At 42.1% G+C, this 11847-nt stretch overlaps 1 protein-coding gene across 1 annotated transcript; it reads left to right on the top strand.

The window, feature by feature from the left end:
• Positions 1 to 47: 47 nt before the first annotated feature.
• zbtb21 (zinc finger and BTB domain containing 21) lies at positions 48 to 9606 on the top strand. The gene is made up of 2 exons (XM_087847054.1): positions 48 to 153; positions 4664 to 9606. Exon 2 carries the CDS (start codon positions 4666 to 4668, stop codon positions 7714 to 7716), a length of 3051 nt encoding a protein of 1016 aa, XP_087703180.1. The 5' UTR covers positions 48 to 153; positions 4664 to 4665; the 3' UTR covers positions 7717 to 9606.
• The last annotated feature ends 2241 nt before the right edge of the window (positions 9607 to 11847 follow it).

Below are 11847 nucleotides of genomic sequence, written 5' to 3'. Positions count from 1 at the left end.
ACGTGACGAGCGCTCTCTGCGATGACCTCATCCCTGGTGTGGGATGACGTCAAATTCAAGATGGATGGAATCACGACCAGCGCGGAGAAATCTACACAACACTGAACAAAGTCCCGGCTACGTGGAGGAAAGACCGTATTCACGACGGGCAGGGTAAGTGTGGCCAGCCTAACGAAGTTACCGGTCAGTAAGACGAGCAGGGCGGCGCAGACACAGTTGGTGAGAGCTGTTGAGGAGAAGCTTTTTCCTTTTCCTCCCTGACGTAACTCGGAGGGGGGATTGTGTCGCTGTAAAAACCTGACCAGCTACAACCTGTTTTGCAGCCAGCAGCAGCTCCGGTGTGGAGCCGTTTTTTTTTGGTGGGAAAAAATAAAAGAAGTAAACATAACAAAACCAAAAGCCTGACTTCCACCGGGGATAGCGTTCACAACTGACTCCTTACAGCCAAAACGGCGTCTCTGCCCGCGCAGACTTTCATTTCTGGATTAGCGCGGTGCAGTCCATTGAAACGCGCTCAACTTTCCCCCCTCTTTATTTGGTGTTAGCTGCTCGACACCAGGCGTTGCACCCTCGGGTTTGTCTGAAGCTAAACAGAAAAAGAAATGTACGAATGCGCTGTGAAGTGAAAGCAGCATATCAGTCGGAGAAGTTCTTTTAGAGCCACGTCTCATGGATGATCTAATGCCCGAAGCTCGGCTTCCTCTGGGAAAACATGACACGACCCGACATTCCCTTGTTTTTCCTAACACGGAGCACACATTTACACCCAAAGTCCACTAAGCAATCTTTAGTTTTTTGATGAATGAATGGGGGTTCTGCCCATAAATATATTTAGCAAGTGTCAAAGTAGCCAACGTAAGTAACGCGACTTCCGGTTACAATTTTCAAAATAAACGCCGTGACTTCCAGGCAGCACCGTTTTCAGGAAAATGAAATGCATGCATATAATGCTTTGCAATCCCTGATTTTGACTATGTTAATCACACAACTATTGCTGTGTCAGATGGGGTTTGTTCTTGTAACAGTACAGTGCTGTTCAGTAGTATTATTGCACCACTGACCGATGCAGGTGTATCGATATTATACATTATAACATACCATAATAGACCCATTTCTGTAACATACTTACATATCTATATTATTGCTAATATATATTGTAATATATCTATATCACTAAAGCACTTCTGGATGGATGCAAACTGCATTTCATTGCCCTGTACCTGTGCATGTGCAATGACAATAAAGTTGAATTCTATTCTGTTCTATTCTATTATGCAGTTTCTTACATGAATTCTACAAAATAAATTAGATTTATAATAAAAATGATGAAAAACACATCATAAAGCCCAAATTTAGTGCAAGAAAACTTTGTTCAAGTCAATACTTTATAGCTTGGTGTGCTTTCTAAACTGTTTTAGTTTCGATTACAGCACCAGTATACTTGATCATCACACAAAGGGTGACATGGAAGTAGTCAGCACAATAGTGTTTAAGCTCAGCTGTAAAGCATACAAATGCTAATGGATCCTGTGCCATGTTTGATGAATCTTTTAGCTGACAGTATGAACAGCAGGCTAGATTCATCAAATAAACCTGCCTCCTGAAATACCAAGAGTGCTTTTCTCTGATAGTTACATTTTTCTACCATAGAAATAAATGTAGATGTTTAATGGTTTAAGTGAAGGTGGCTCAAGGCAGACAATGCATTTCAACTTGTAGTTGAAACCTTTTAAACTTCCTGCAGTGCCCTGTGTGGTTGAGGGCAACTTGACAGAAATTTTTCCTACCCTCAGACTGATAACATGATGTAATTCCCATAAATTCTGTGGAGAGTTCCTTTACACCATTTTATATTTTAAAAGGCTCAACTTTGACCTCTAGTGATCATCACAAACAACAGCAAGACAAAAAATGCACATGTAGTTGTAAACCCCGTTGTGTTAAACACGATTTAACCAGTTTTTTCTTTACTTTTACAGCAGCCTGTAAGGCATCGATTTTTATAGCTCATAATAAAGTCGATAGGTCGTTTGGATAAATAAAATAAATAAATCTTGTTCCTGTATTTTAGACAACACAATCCTGTCTTGTGTTTTTAGTGAGAGCTATGCTGTTTTCAGTAATACAGAAAACAGATGAGCGTAAAATCTTCACACATGATAAACAGGAGCTTTGCTATGTTTGGCATGTTTGCAGTTGTCGGATTGCCAGTTTGCTTAATAATGAATAATGGCTGCAGCTGTAGTTCTCAGCAATTATTGTATTGTGTTACTACTTCCTTTGAACGGTTATGGTTGCAACATAACATGAACAATCACCAAAGGCTGCACTAAAACTTTGATTATTCGTAATGTTTTTGTTGCAACATGCTGACGTCAGCGTTGTTAATATGGAGATCTGGTGAAGTATATTAATGTTTTTGTCTCACCGTGAAGTCATGTTGTATATGAGCTCCTGAATAATATTCTAACGAGCTCAAACAAACAAGTGCTTATGTCCCCCCCCTCCCCAAGGACTAATGCTTTAGAGTTTGAAGCCGATCCGATGGAAACCAACGCTTTTTCCTAATTCGTGTGACCCTGACCTTTGACTTATGACCTTGAAGCCCTACATACTAAAATAGTATACTTTATTATCTTTACCCATATGATTGGAGCAGAACCAGCTGAAATCTTTAGCTTTAAGCTGTAAAAACTTGAGATTTTAATATATATTCATGCAGTGTGTGATAGGGTGTTGTATTGAAAAAAAAGTGTGTTGTACAGCTTTCCCGATGCCATTTCATATCATATATTATGCTTGAAAGATTTCTTGAAGGTCAAAGTCAAATGTTTACCCAAACTATCTGCTCATGTCCCCCAAGGTCGAGTATATTGTTGTGAAGTTTGAATACGATCCATATAAAACTCTGATTAATAAACAAATTTTGCTGGTTTTCATATTTGGTGTGATCTTCACCTGATTTTCTTTTTTTTCTTTTTTTTGTGTCCCATTTGGATCTTTAGCCATCAGAATTGTTGTCTTAAGGCCAAGAAAGATGCCAAGAGGATTTTACCAAGTGGATCATCATGGCCTTGCCATATCGGTCCATTTGATTGACCTTTATTATAATTATGTGTTTATTTTATTTTCGGTTGTTACAGACGGGACAGACATGACTGGGGAGAAAGAATGAAAGAAAGAGAGGGAGAGAAAGAAAACCAGAGGGGAGAAGAGACGGTGAGAAAGGGGGGAAGAAAGAAAGAAAAACCAACAAAACACCTGGATCACCTGTATGGAGAAAAAAAAACAGAAGAGAAAGTAAACTAGCTAGCAGTAGATAACAGTAAATACTAAATATTAAACGATATTGTGCAGCACGCAAGATAGATTTTCATCTAAATTAAATCAGCCGGAGCTTTTATGGGCGTCTACCATCAGACAAAGTTTGCATAGGATACCTTGAAAACTGTGGATGCTAGACTGCTAATAGACAGACAAACACAACTGATTACATAGTCGCTCACTTTTGGGGGCGAACAGACGAAAGGCTTCAGGAATACAGCTGTGTGTGTGTGTGTGTGTGTGTGTGTGTGTGCAGGAAATCCAGTGTCAAGTTTGAAGTCGATTCGATGACAGAAGAATGTGAAGAACACATACTGAGATTCCTTTATTCATCAGTGAAACAATGTATTTTTACTATTCGGAGCAGGGATGGGGGAACTCCAGGCCTCAGGGGCCAGTGTCCTGCAGGTTTTTGTCCTTGGTCCAAAACAGCTCATTTAAATGGCTAAATGACCTCCTCAACATGTCTTGAAGTTCTCCAGAGGCCTGCTAATGAACTAATCATTTAATTCAGGTGTGTTGACCCAGGGTGAGATCTAAAACCTGCAGGACTCTGGAGTTTCCCACCCCTGATTTAGGCTACGTCCACACGTACCCGGGTATTTTTGAAAACGCAGATTTTTCTATGCGTTTGCAGCTTTCGTCCACACGTAAACGGCGTTTTCGGTCAATGAAAACGGAGATTTCTAAAAACTCCGGCCAGGGTGGATATTTTCTAAAACTCCATTTTTGCATTTACGTGTGGACGAGAAAAACGGAGAAAACGCAGCGTCAAAGGTGTTTAAATGCTTACATATACACACACAGTTACTGTCCCTCCACACATACGACTCGGTTCTGCTTCTATGCCCCAGCTTTGTTTACTATTTCCCACCGAGGCTTCTAGACTTCTGATTGGCCAACATTTCTGCACGGTTAGGAATATAGCGCCACCTGCTGCTTTGGCATGTTCCTAGCAGCGTTTTCCTTCATTTCTGCCTTTACGTGTGGACGGGATTATTTTTTAAAACAGAAACGGAAAATCTCCGTTTTCAAAAATACCCGTGTACGTGTGGACGTAGCCTTAGAGACTATGAATTTTTACTTGGTGTCATATTAAACTGATCACAGAGAACTGACAAGAACACCACACACAATTATACATATAGTGCACAAAAGCCCGTCAGCTTTTATTTAGTAGATGCTTATTCCTGTTCATGCATCCATGTCCAAAGAATTCTGAAACATCTAAAGTATACAAATGTATCCAGATCAAGAGTATATGCATATATATGTTTATATGTCTACATTGTTTCAATAAAATGTAACCTTTTTATAATCTTTTTTTCTTGTCTTTCAGCCATGGAGAGCCTAGTGCATTACAGTAACCCCTCCCACGCCCTGTCATTGCTGGGGGCTCTGAATGAGCAGCGACTGCGGGGACAAGCGTGTGATGTGGTCCTGGTTGTGGGAGACCAAAGGTACCAGGCCCATAAGAGTGTTCTGGCTGCCAGCAGTGAGTATTTCCAGTCCCTTTTCTCGCGGATGGACGCAGACTCGCTGACAGTTGTAAACCTGGACTTCTGTGAGCCGGACGCCTTTGAGATCGTTTTGAATTACATTTACTCCTCCTCGCTCTTTGTGGACAAAGGCAGCCTGGCGGCCATTCAAGAGCTGGGATACAGCCTCGGAATCCCTTTCCTCACCAACATTGTGTCAACAAGGCCACATGCATCCTACTGTGTGTCTAGAAAAAGGCTTTCGTTCTCCGAGGGGGATGAGAATGATGTCCACACAAGGAGCGTCATTGTGCGTCGGGTCCGGAATGACACGGCCCATCCCTCTCGCTCGAGTTATCCGAGAAAAACATCTGAGAGATCGACATCTCCCCACTCCACTCATGGGTCCGCTCGGCCTCCATCGGAGCACAACTCGTATGAATCGGTCAGAAACTCTGAGCCCAGCAGGAAGTCCCCTGACCGGGGTGAAGCTTTGGAGAGGACGTACGCCTCCATATTGAAAGGGAATTCATCACACTTCACACCCGTGAGACCCCAGCTGACATCATCGGTGTCTTTCAGTGATGCTGAAGTGCAGCACATCAGGCTGCCGTCTGGCAATAAAGAGGAGAATGAGGAGCAGGAGTCCCGCTACAATACCAAAGTGCCCTTTCAGGGTCAGGCTAGTGAGCCAAGCCAGACCATTGACAGGAGTGGGCCGCTTATAAAAAGCCTACTCAGGAGGTCATTATCCATGGACAGCCCCGTTCCAGTCTTCTCCCCCACGCTGGAGCTCAAGGAGCTGCAAAATCGAGACCAGTCAGTTGTACAGATGGCGCTGAAGACGTCCGTGCCAGAAACCTCCGCCCACAACGGCGACTCAAAAAGAACGTCTCCTCTGGTTCTCAGGTCAAAGTATACCGGCAGGTATGATGGAGAAACTCAGGTAGGAGAGGTGAGTGTGAAAGCTGAGCCCAGCAGTCCACTTGCTGACCCCATGGACATCGTACGCATCACAGTTGGTGATTCTTTGCCAGTCAGTCTCAAAGACTTTCAAAGTAATTATGATCAAGGTCCCAGGGAAGTCTTAAATCCTGTGGAGAAAAGAAGGGACAGGCCAGACAACAGACGGTACCCGTTAAAGAAGAGCAAACTATTTAAAGAGCACGCTCTCTCAGTTAACGTGAATATGTCAAAAGCAGTACCTCAGCACGCCAGCGGTGACCCTAACGAGGACGGCGAGGAGTCGCCTCAGAACAAGATTTTCAAATGCTGGAATTGTTTAAAGGTTTTCCGGTCAGGTGCTGGGCTTCATCGCCATGTAAATATGTATCACAATCCGGAAAAGCCGTATGCTTGCGACATCTGCCACAAGCGCTTTCATACCAACTTCAAAGTGTGGACGCACTGCCAAACGCAGCATGGTGTAGTACAAAACCCAGCGTCGTCCGCCAGCTCCTCTGTTCTCGATGAGAAATTTCAAAAGAAGCTAATAGATATTGTGAGAGAGAGAGAAATAAAGAAAGCGTTGCTTTGGAAGTTAAAGAGGAATAAGCAGGGTTTGCAGTCTCCTGCAATTACAAAAAAGAGATCGAGGCCCAGCTACATATGCCCGTACTGCGGCAAGACATTCGTGTTCCAGTCTCAGTACAGACAGCATTTAAGGACACATCCTGCTGAAAAAGCTGACCAGGACGCAGCGAGGGAGAGCATCCTCTACCAGGAACAGGATGAGATCATTCAACAGAAGAACCCTGACACCGGTGTTTACTCCTGTAGACTTTGCAATATGAAGCTGTCATCGCTCCTGGAGCAGGGTGACCACGAGCGAGGCTGTCGCCACGCAACCGTGTGCCCCTACTGTGGCCTCAGATTCTCAAGTCCAGTTGTCAAGAAAGACCACGAGGCGCATTGTAAGTACAAGAAGCTGACATGCCTGGAATGCATGCGCACCTTCAAATCCTCCTTCAGCATTTGGCGCCATCAGGTGGAGGTGCACAACCACAATATGATGACTGTTAAAGACCACATTCTCCTGAAGCAACAAGAGAACAACGAGGAGGAGTCTGAAATGCTCAAGGAGGAGCATTACAGTGATGAGCCTCTAACAAGCGAGAGCACAAGAGAGAACATCAGCTACAGCGATTCCTCAGGTCCACCTATGTATGACTCTGAAGACTCTTCCTCCTATGTGCCTGAAGACCTGAGCATGGGCCACCATGGCAAGCTGGTAGTGAAGGAAGAGCCGTTGGAGGAGGCTGTGAGTGAGCGGGACAACCCCGACGCTGCCAAAAGTGGCTCCGAAGAACCCGGCGTGTGGCCGTGCGAGAAGTGCGGAAATCTTTTCAGCTCTCGTAAAGACTTGGAACGACACCAGGAGCTGCTATGCCACATCAAACCATTCATCTGTCACATCTGCAACAAAGCCTTCAGGACCAACTTCCGCCTTTGGAGCCACTTCCAGTCTCACATGTCGACTGCTAACGAACCCGGAGCCAAAGAGATCGACAGAAACCCCTCACCTCTGAGCCCTTCCCCTCCGCTTACCCCTTCAGAACGTCCCTCCCCACAGGCCTCCGTGCTCACATCTACTCAGGCGGCACCGGTCCCTGCTGCTACTGCCGCTGCAACCGCAGGGACCGACGAGTCCAGCAGCCCAGATCCCTGCAGCTCATTGGTAAGCAAGACCAAGAGGCCCGAACTGGAACGGCAAACCAGCAGCCAAAGCCCCCTGTCAAGGTCAAACAGCATGGAGAATCCAGGCGGCCCTCAGGAATCGGACACGCTCTTTTACCACGCACCGTCTCTCTCTGCCCTGACGTTTAAGAGGCAGTACATGTGCAAACTCTGCCACAGGACCTTCAAGACGGCCTTCAGTCTGTGGAGCCACGAGCAGAGTCACAGTCACATGTAAGATTCAGATGGCCGATAGCAGTGAGGTTTTTCTCGGGAGACGATACTTACTATAAGAATAAACACACCTCAGCCTACAAACAAAAGACTCTGAATGTATAGCTTATTCGCTTGCCTCCAATGTCATATATTGAAGTGGCCATGTTTATTTAGACGCGTAAACGTGAATGTGCAATCAAGTGCTAGATTCCTCTGTGAGAAGAGATGACTATAATTTTTTTTCTTGCAAAATGATCTATATGAATTTATCTGTTTCAGACCTCTTTCGGTTGTCTAGTTGTATTTACCTATCTAGTCGTTTTAAGAGTTGCACCCCTCAATGTTCTCGACTCGAAGGTAGAGGAAAAGGCGGGACAAGTGTTTACGTTGTTCTCTCGAGTGTGGTGGAAAAAGTGCTTTAAACTTTTGGAGGCTGCGGTTCATTTAAAGATGAGAGCTTTTGCTTTTTGTACAAACGTGATTGACATCCCTTAAGATATTATTGGTGGCCTCAACAATGTATTCAATATGCACTTTTTTGATTCTGGTAGGAAGATCTAATCCTCAGTGATTACTCTGGATCAGTATGTTTCCCTAACCGAGGTTTTAGGCTGCAGGAGTAAAAGTGACAACAAAAAGCATCTATAACTCTTTTGTTCTTACGTTTGAGGCTCATATTGAATTCGCATCAACTCATTTCATGGAAAAATTCAATGAGACAGTCTGTATAAGACAGCTATACCACATACAGTCTTCATTCAGCACCCACAAACACAGTATCTTCCTAATGATTAGCCTGCTGTGAAACAATCAACTGGAAGATTACAGAGAAAATATTTATTTTCTGAAGTTAAATGACGATAACGTCGCTAAATTATGTGGAAAAAGGTGCTCAGACCAGTGCACTAGTAGCCATGCAGGCTGTCACTGAGCAGTGAGCTGGGTTGATCTCATCAAGTCCTAAATACGAGACATCCTTGCAGTATTTGGCTTATAATAATATAAAATATTTCCTGTGAGTAAGCTTTCACATCAAATGCACTGCAGTATAATAATATAATTTACGGTTTTAACGATAAATGAGAACCTCTAAAAGTCGTTTGTTTATATGAAACGTTGTCACGGTGTCTCAATCGCGGAGTACGGCACAGTGTTGTGTAAATACACTGATAGAATTTTTTGCAATTGAACACATTGGACTATTAAGTGAGCTTTACAGCGCTTCGATGGCCTTATGCAACTTTACAAAACTATTTTGTTATTTTACGTGAAAGCACAACAGCTTCAGACCACTTATGACTCAGGCATTTCAAGGTGGCGGCGTCAACGGGAGGGAAAGCAACGAGACGGCGAATCTTTATTCTACGAATGGTCACAGAGTGTTCCTGCTTCCTGAAGATTTCTTGGAAAAGTAATGATTGTGTTTTGATTGTATTCCGGTTGTTTTACAAATGTATTCTTGTACAAGTATATACTTCTGCTTCGGCTTGATAGTTTAGAACTTTGTCATAAATTATTATTGCTGTTTGGGAGACTGACAGACAGGACTCCACACGGACTAATGGACTTTCCACTAAATGATTAATGCAAGCTGCATTGTGATGTTAAATTCTTTGCGGAAATTCTGTATTGATAATAGTGCTCTTAATTTCTTGTGAGAAAGACTTTCTGAAAGTTTCACAGGAATGCTTATAGACTTGTGTACATGGAAGTGTTTGTATTCTTGATTTTTGTACCGATTTTGTTAGTAAACAAGAGTTTGATCTTTTTAGTATTCCTGTGCTCTCACTGCAATAATGAATATTTGTATCAACATTGGTTGCATCGCTGTTGCTTTTTGAGACTTGCAGCTGTTTTGTGTTTAGGTTTTTCTACAGTTTTGTGCTTCACTTCTGTAATAAAGAGTAACAATGGAGTATATATATATATATATTATATACATATATAAATGATCATTTGTGGTGTTGGATTTATGAATTTAACAACTTTGAATGTTTCACGGTGGATCAAAAGATTTTGGGTTACATTGTCATTCGTGTTAGTCTAATTGGCCATCATAAATTGGCTACATATTGTTGCTAGGTAGATTAAGTATTTAAATGGATAGAATAATGTGTTTGATTCCAAATGTACAAGCATTTGGACAACGGCACAATTTCTTACCTTTGTACACCTCCCCAGTGAATATCAAATCAAATGGCTGCAATGTGACTAATGCAGACTTTAATTTAAAGGTTTTAACAAAAGTAGAGTATTAACTGATTTTGAATTATATGTAGCACCGCTTTTAAATAGTTTTCAAAATAATTCGACTGTTGACAAGCAGTTTGATGACCAGGTAAGGCCTGTTCCCTCTTTATTCCATGGCTAAGCTGATCTGTGATGACCTTGTATTTAGTAGTTGTTAAGTGGAACTCTGTTAGGACCAAGTGAAAGCATTAGGCTGACAAAACAATCAAACAAAAAGAAAACTTTGAGAAAGAGCAAAAACTTTAGGGAAGGAACTGTTCAGCTCAGCAACACCAAAAGGCCAGGAAGACTACTGAAGGGGTGATCACAGAGGTTTTGTTTTTCTCACTTTGGAAAAACTTCTTCACGTCTAACTAAGTCTGGAAAACTCTTGAGAAGGTGTGCGTATCTTTGTCAAAGTACACTCAAGACCAGGAAGGCTGGATTAACTTTGTCAGAAAACATGCGAAAGTTCTTGCAGACTTCTAAAAAAACAAACCAAAATAATAATAAAAATTCTTTGGACTCATGAGATTATCGTGGAGCAAAATGATGGGAATATAATGAGAAGATGAGAAACGGCTCTTGATCTGAAACATACCACATAGTCTGTTAAACATATGTTATGGCAGGGGTATATAGTGTTTATTGTGACTGCTGACAGACGTGTAGAGGGCTGTATTCTCTGCTCAGATTCAGTCAAATGCTACAAAACTAGAGCACAGGTCGTTGTTTTGCCATTTCACAAGCCAAGAGTGGAAATGTTTGAGAAAACTCAGGTATTGCAAATTCCTTGTCTGCCAACTGGCTGACTGATCCGCTCATCACTGCAGTACTTTCAGCATTACAAATGCAATGAAGTTGGGAATTCTGATATTTATTTACTGCACAAAACCTCAACTTAAAAGCAAGTAGGTGACCCTTTCCTGATTTTAGTTTCTTGCATATGTCGCATTTACAAGATTTTGAGATCATCAAACAATTTTGAATATTAGACAAAGACAGTCTGAGTAAATACAAAATGTATTTAAGTGATGATTTGTAATGCTTTTTTTTTTAAAAAAAACTATCCAAACCTACCTGTCACTGTGTGAAAAATATAATTGCTCCCTAAACTAATAACTGCTTGTGCCACCCTTGGCGGCAGGAACTGCAACCCAATGTTTGCCGTGACTTTTGATGAGTTTTTCACATCACTACGGAGGAATTTTTGACACAGAATTGCTTTATTTCAGACACACTGGATTGGTTATGAGCATGAACAGCAAGAATTTTTATTTTTTTCAGACGTTTTTTGGATCTTTTTCCAGCTTGATAACCCACTTGTGCTTAAGCTTGCAGGGCACAAGATATCCAGGTCCTGAAGCACTAATGCAACCTCAGACCACCATGTTTGACTGTTGGTGTGATGTTCTTTTTATGAAATACTGTGTTTGTTTTATGGAAGACGTAACAGAATCTTCCAGTGATTTTTAGATTGAACAGACCCGGGTGTGGATACTGAACTTGAACTAACTTTTCCCAAAAATGTTGCTAATTACAGTTAATTGATTCAATATGAGGCAAGAAGGAGCAATTACTCTTTCACATGGGACCAGGTAGGACTATGTTGATTTTTTTCCCTTAATAAATGAAATCATCATTTAAAAACTGAGGCCAAACACTTTCACAGGGATTCAGTGATTAATGCTTTTGAATATGTTCTGCACCTTGTCCCCTCAAACTAGAGAACAGATAATTATACCCAATGTACATGTTGACCTAATGTATTCACACACATGTTGTTTTCCTCTTGGCAAGCAGACTATCCTGAAAACAGAGGGATGTTTTTCAAAGTGCAGGCCATGGTGGCAGTTTCTGGCTGGAAACAAGGGAGTGAACTTAGGAAGTGTTTGCTTTAATTTGGAAAAGTGGCAAACTGGAA

The sequence above is a fragment of the Neolamprologus brichardi genome, chromosome 10, assembly GCF_056152115.1.
Source record: "Neolamprologus brichardi isolate AB-2024 chromosome 10, ASM5615211v1, whole genome shotgun sequence".
NCBI classification, from domain to species: domain Eukaryota; kingdom Metazoa; phylum Chordata; class Actinopteri; order Cichliformes; family Cichlidae; genus Neolamprologus; species Neolamprologus brichardi.
This window is presented reverse-complemented; position numbering and strand designations above follow the sequence as displayed.

What these genes read in the sequence shown, in the direction of transcription:
- zbtb21 (XM_087847054.1), top strand. Translation starts at nt 4,666, where the DNA reads ATGGAGAGCCTAGTGCATTACAGTAACCCCTCCCACGCCCTGTCATTG.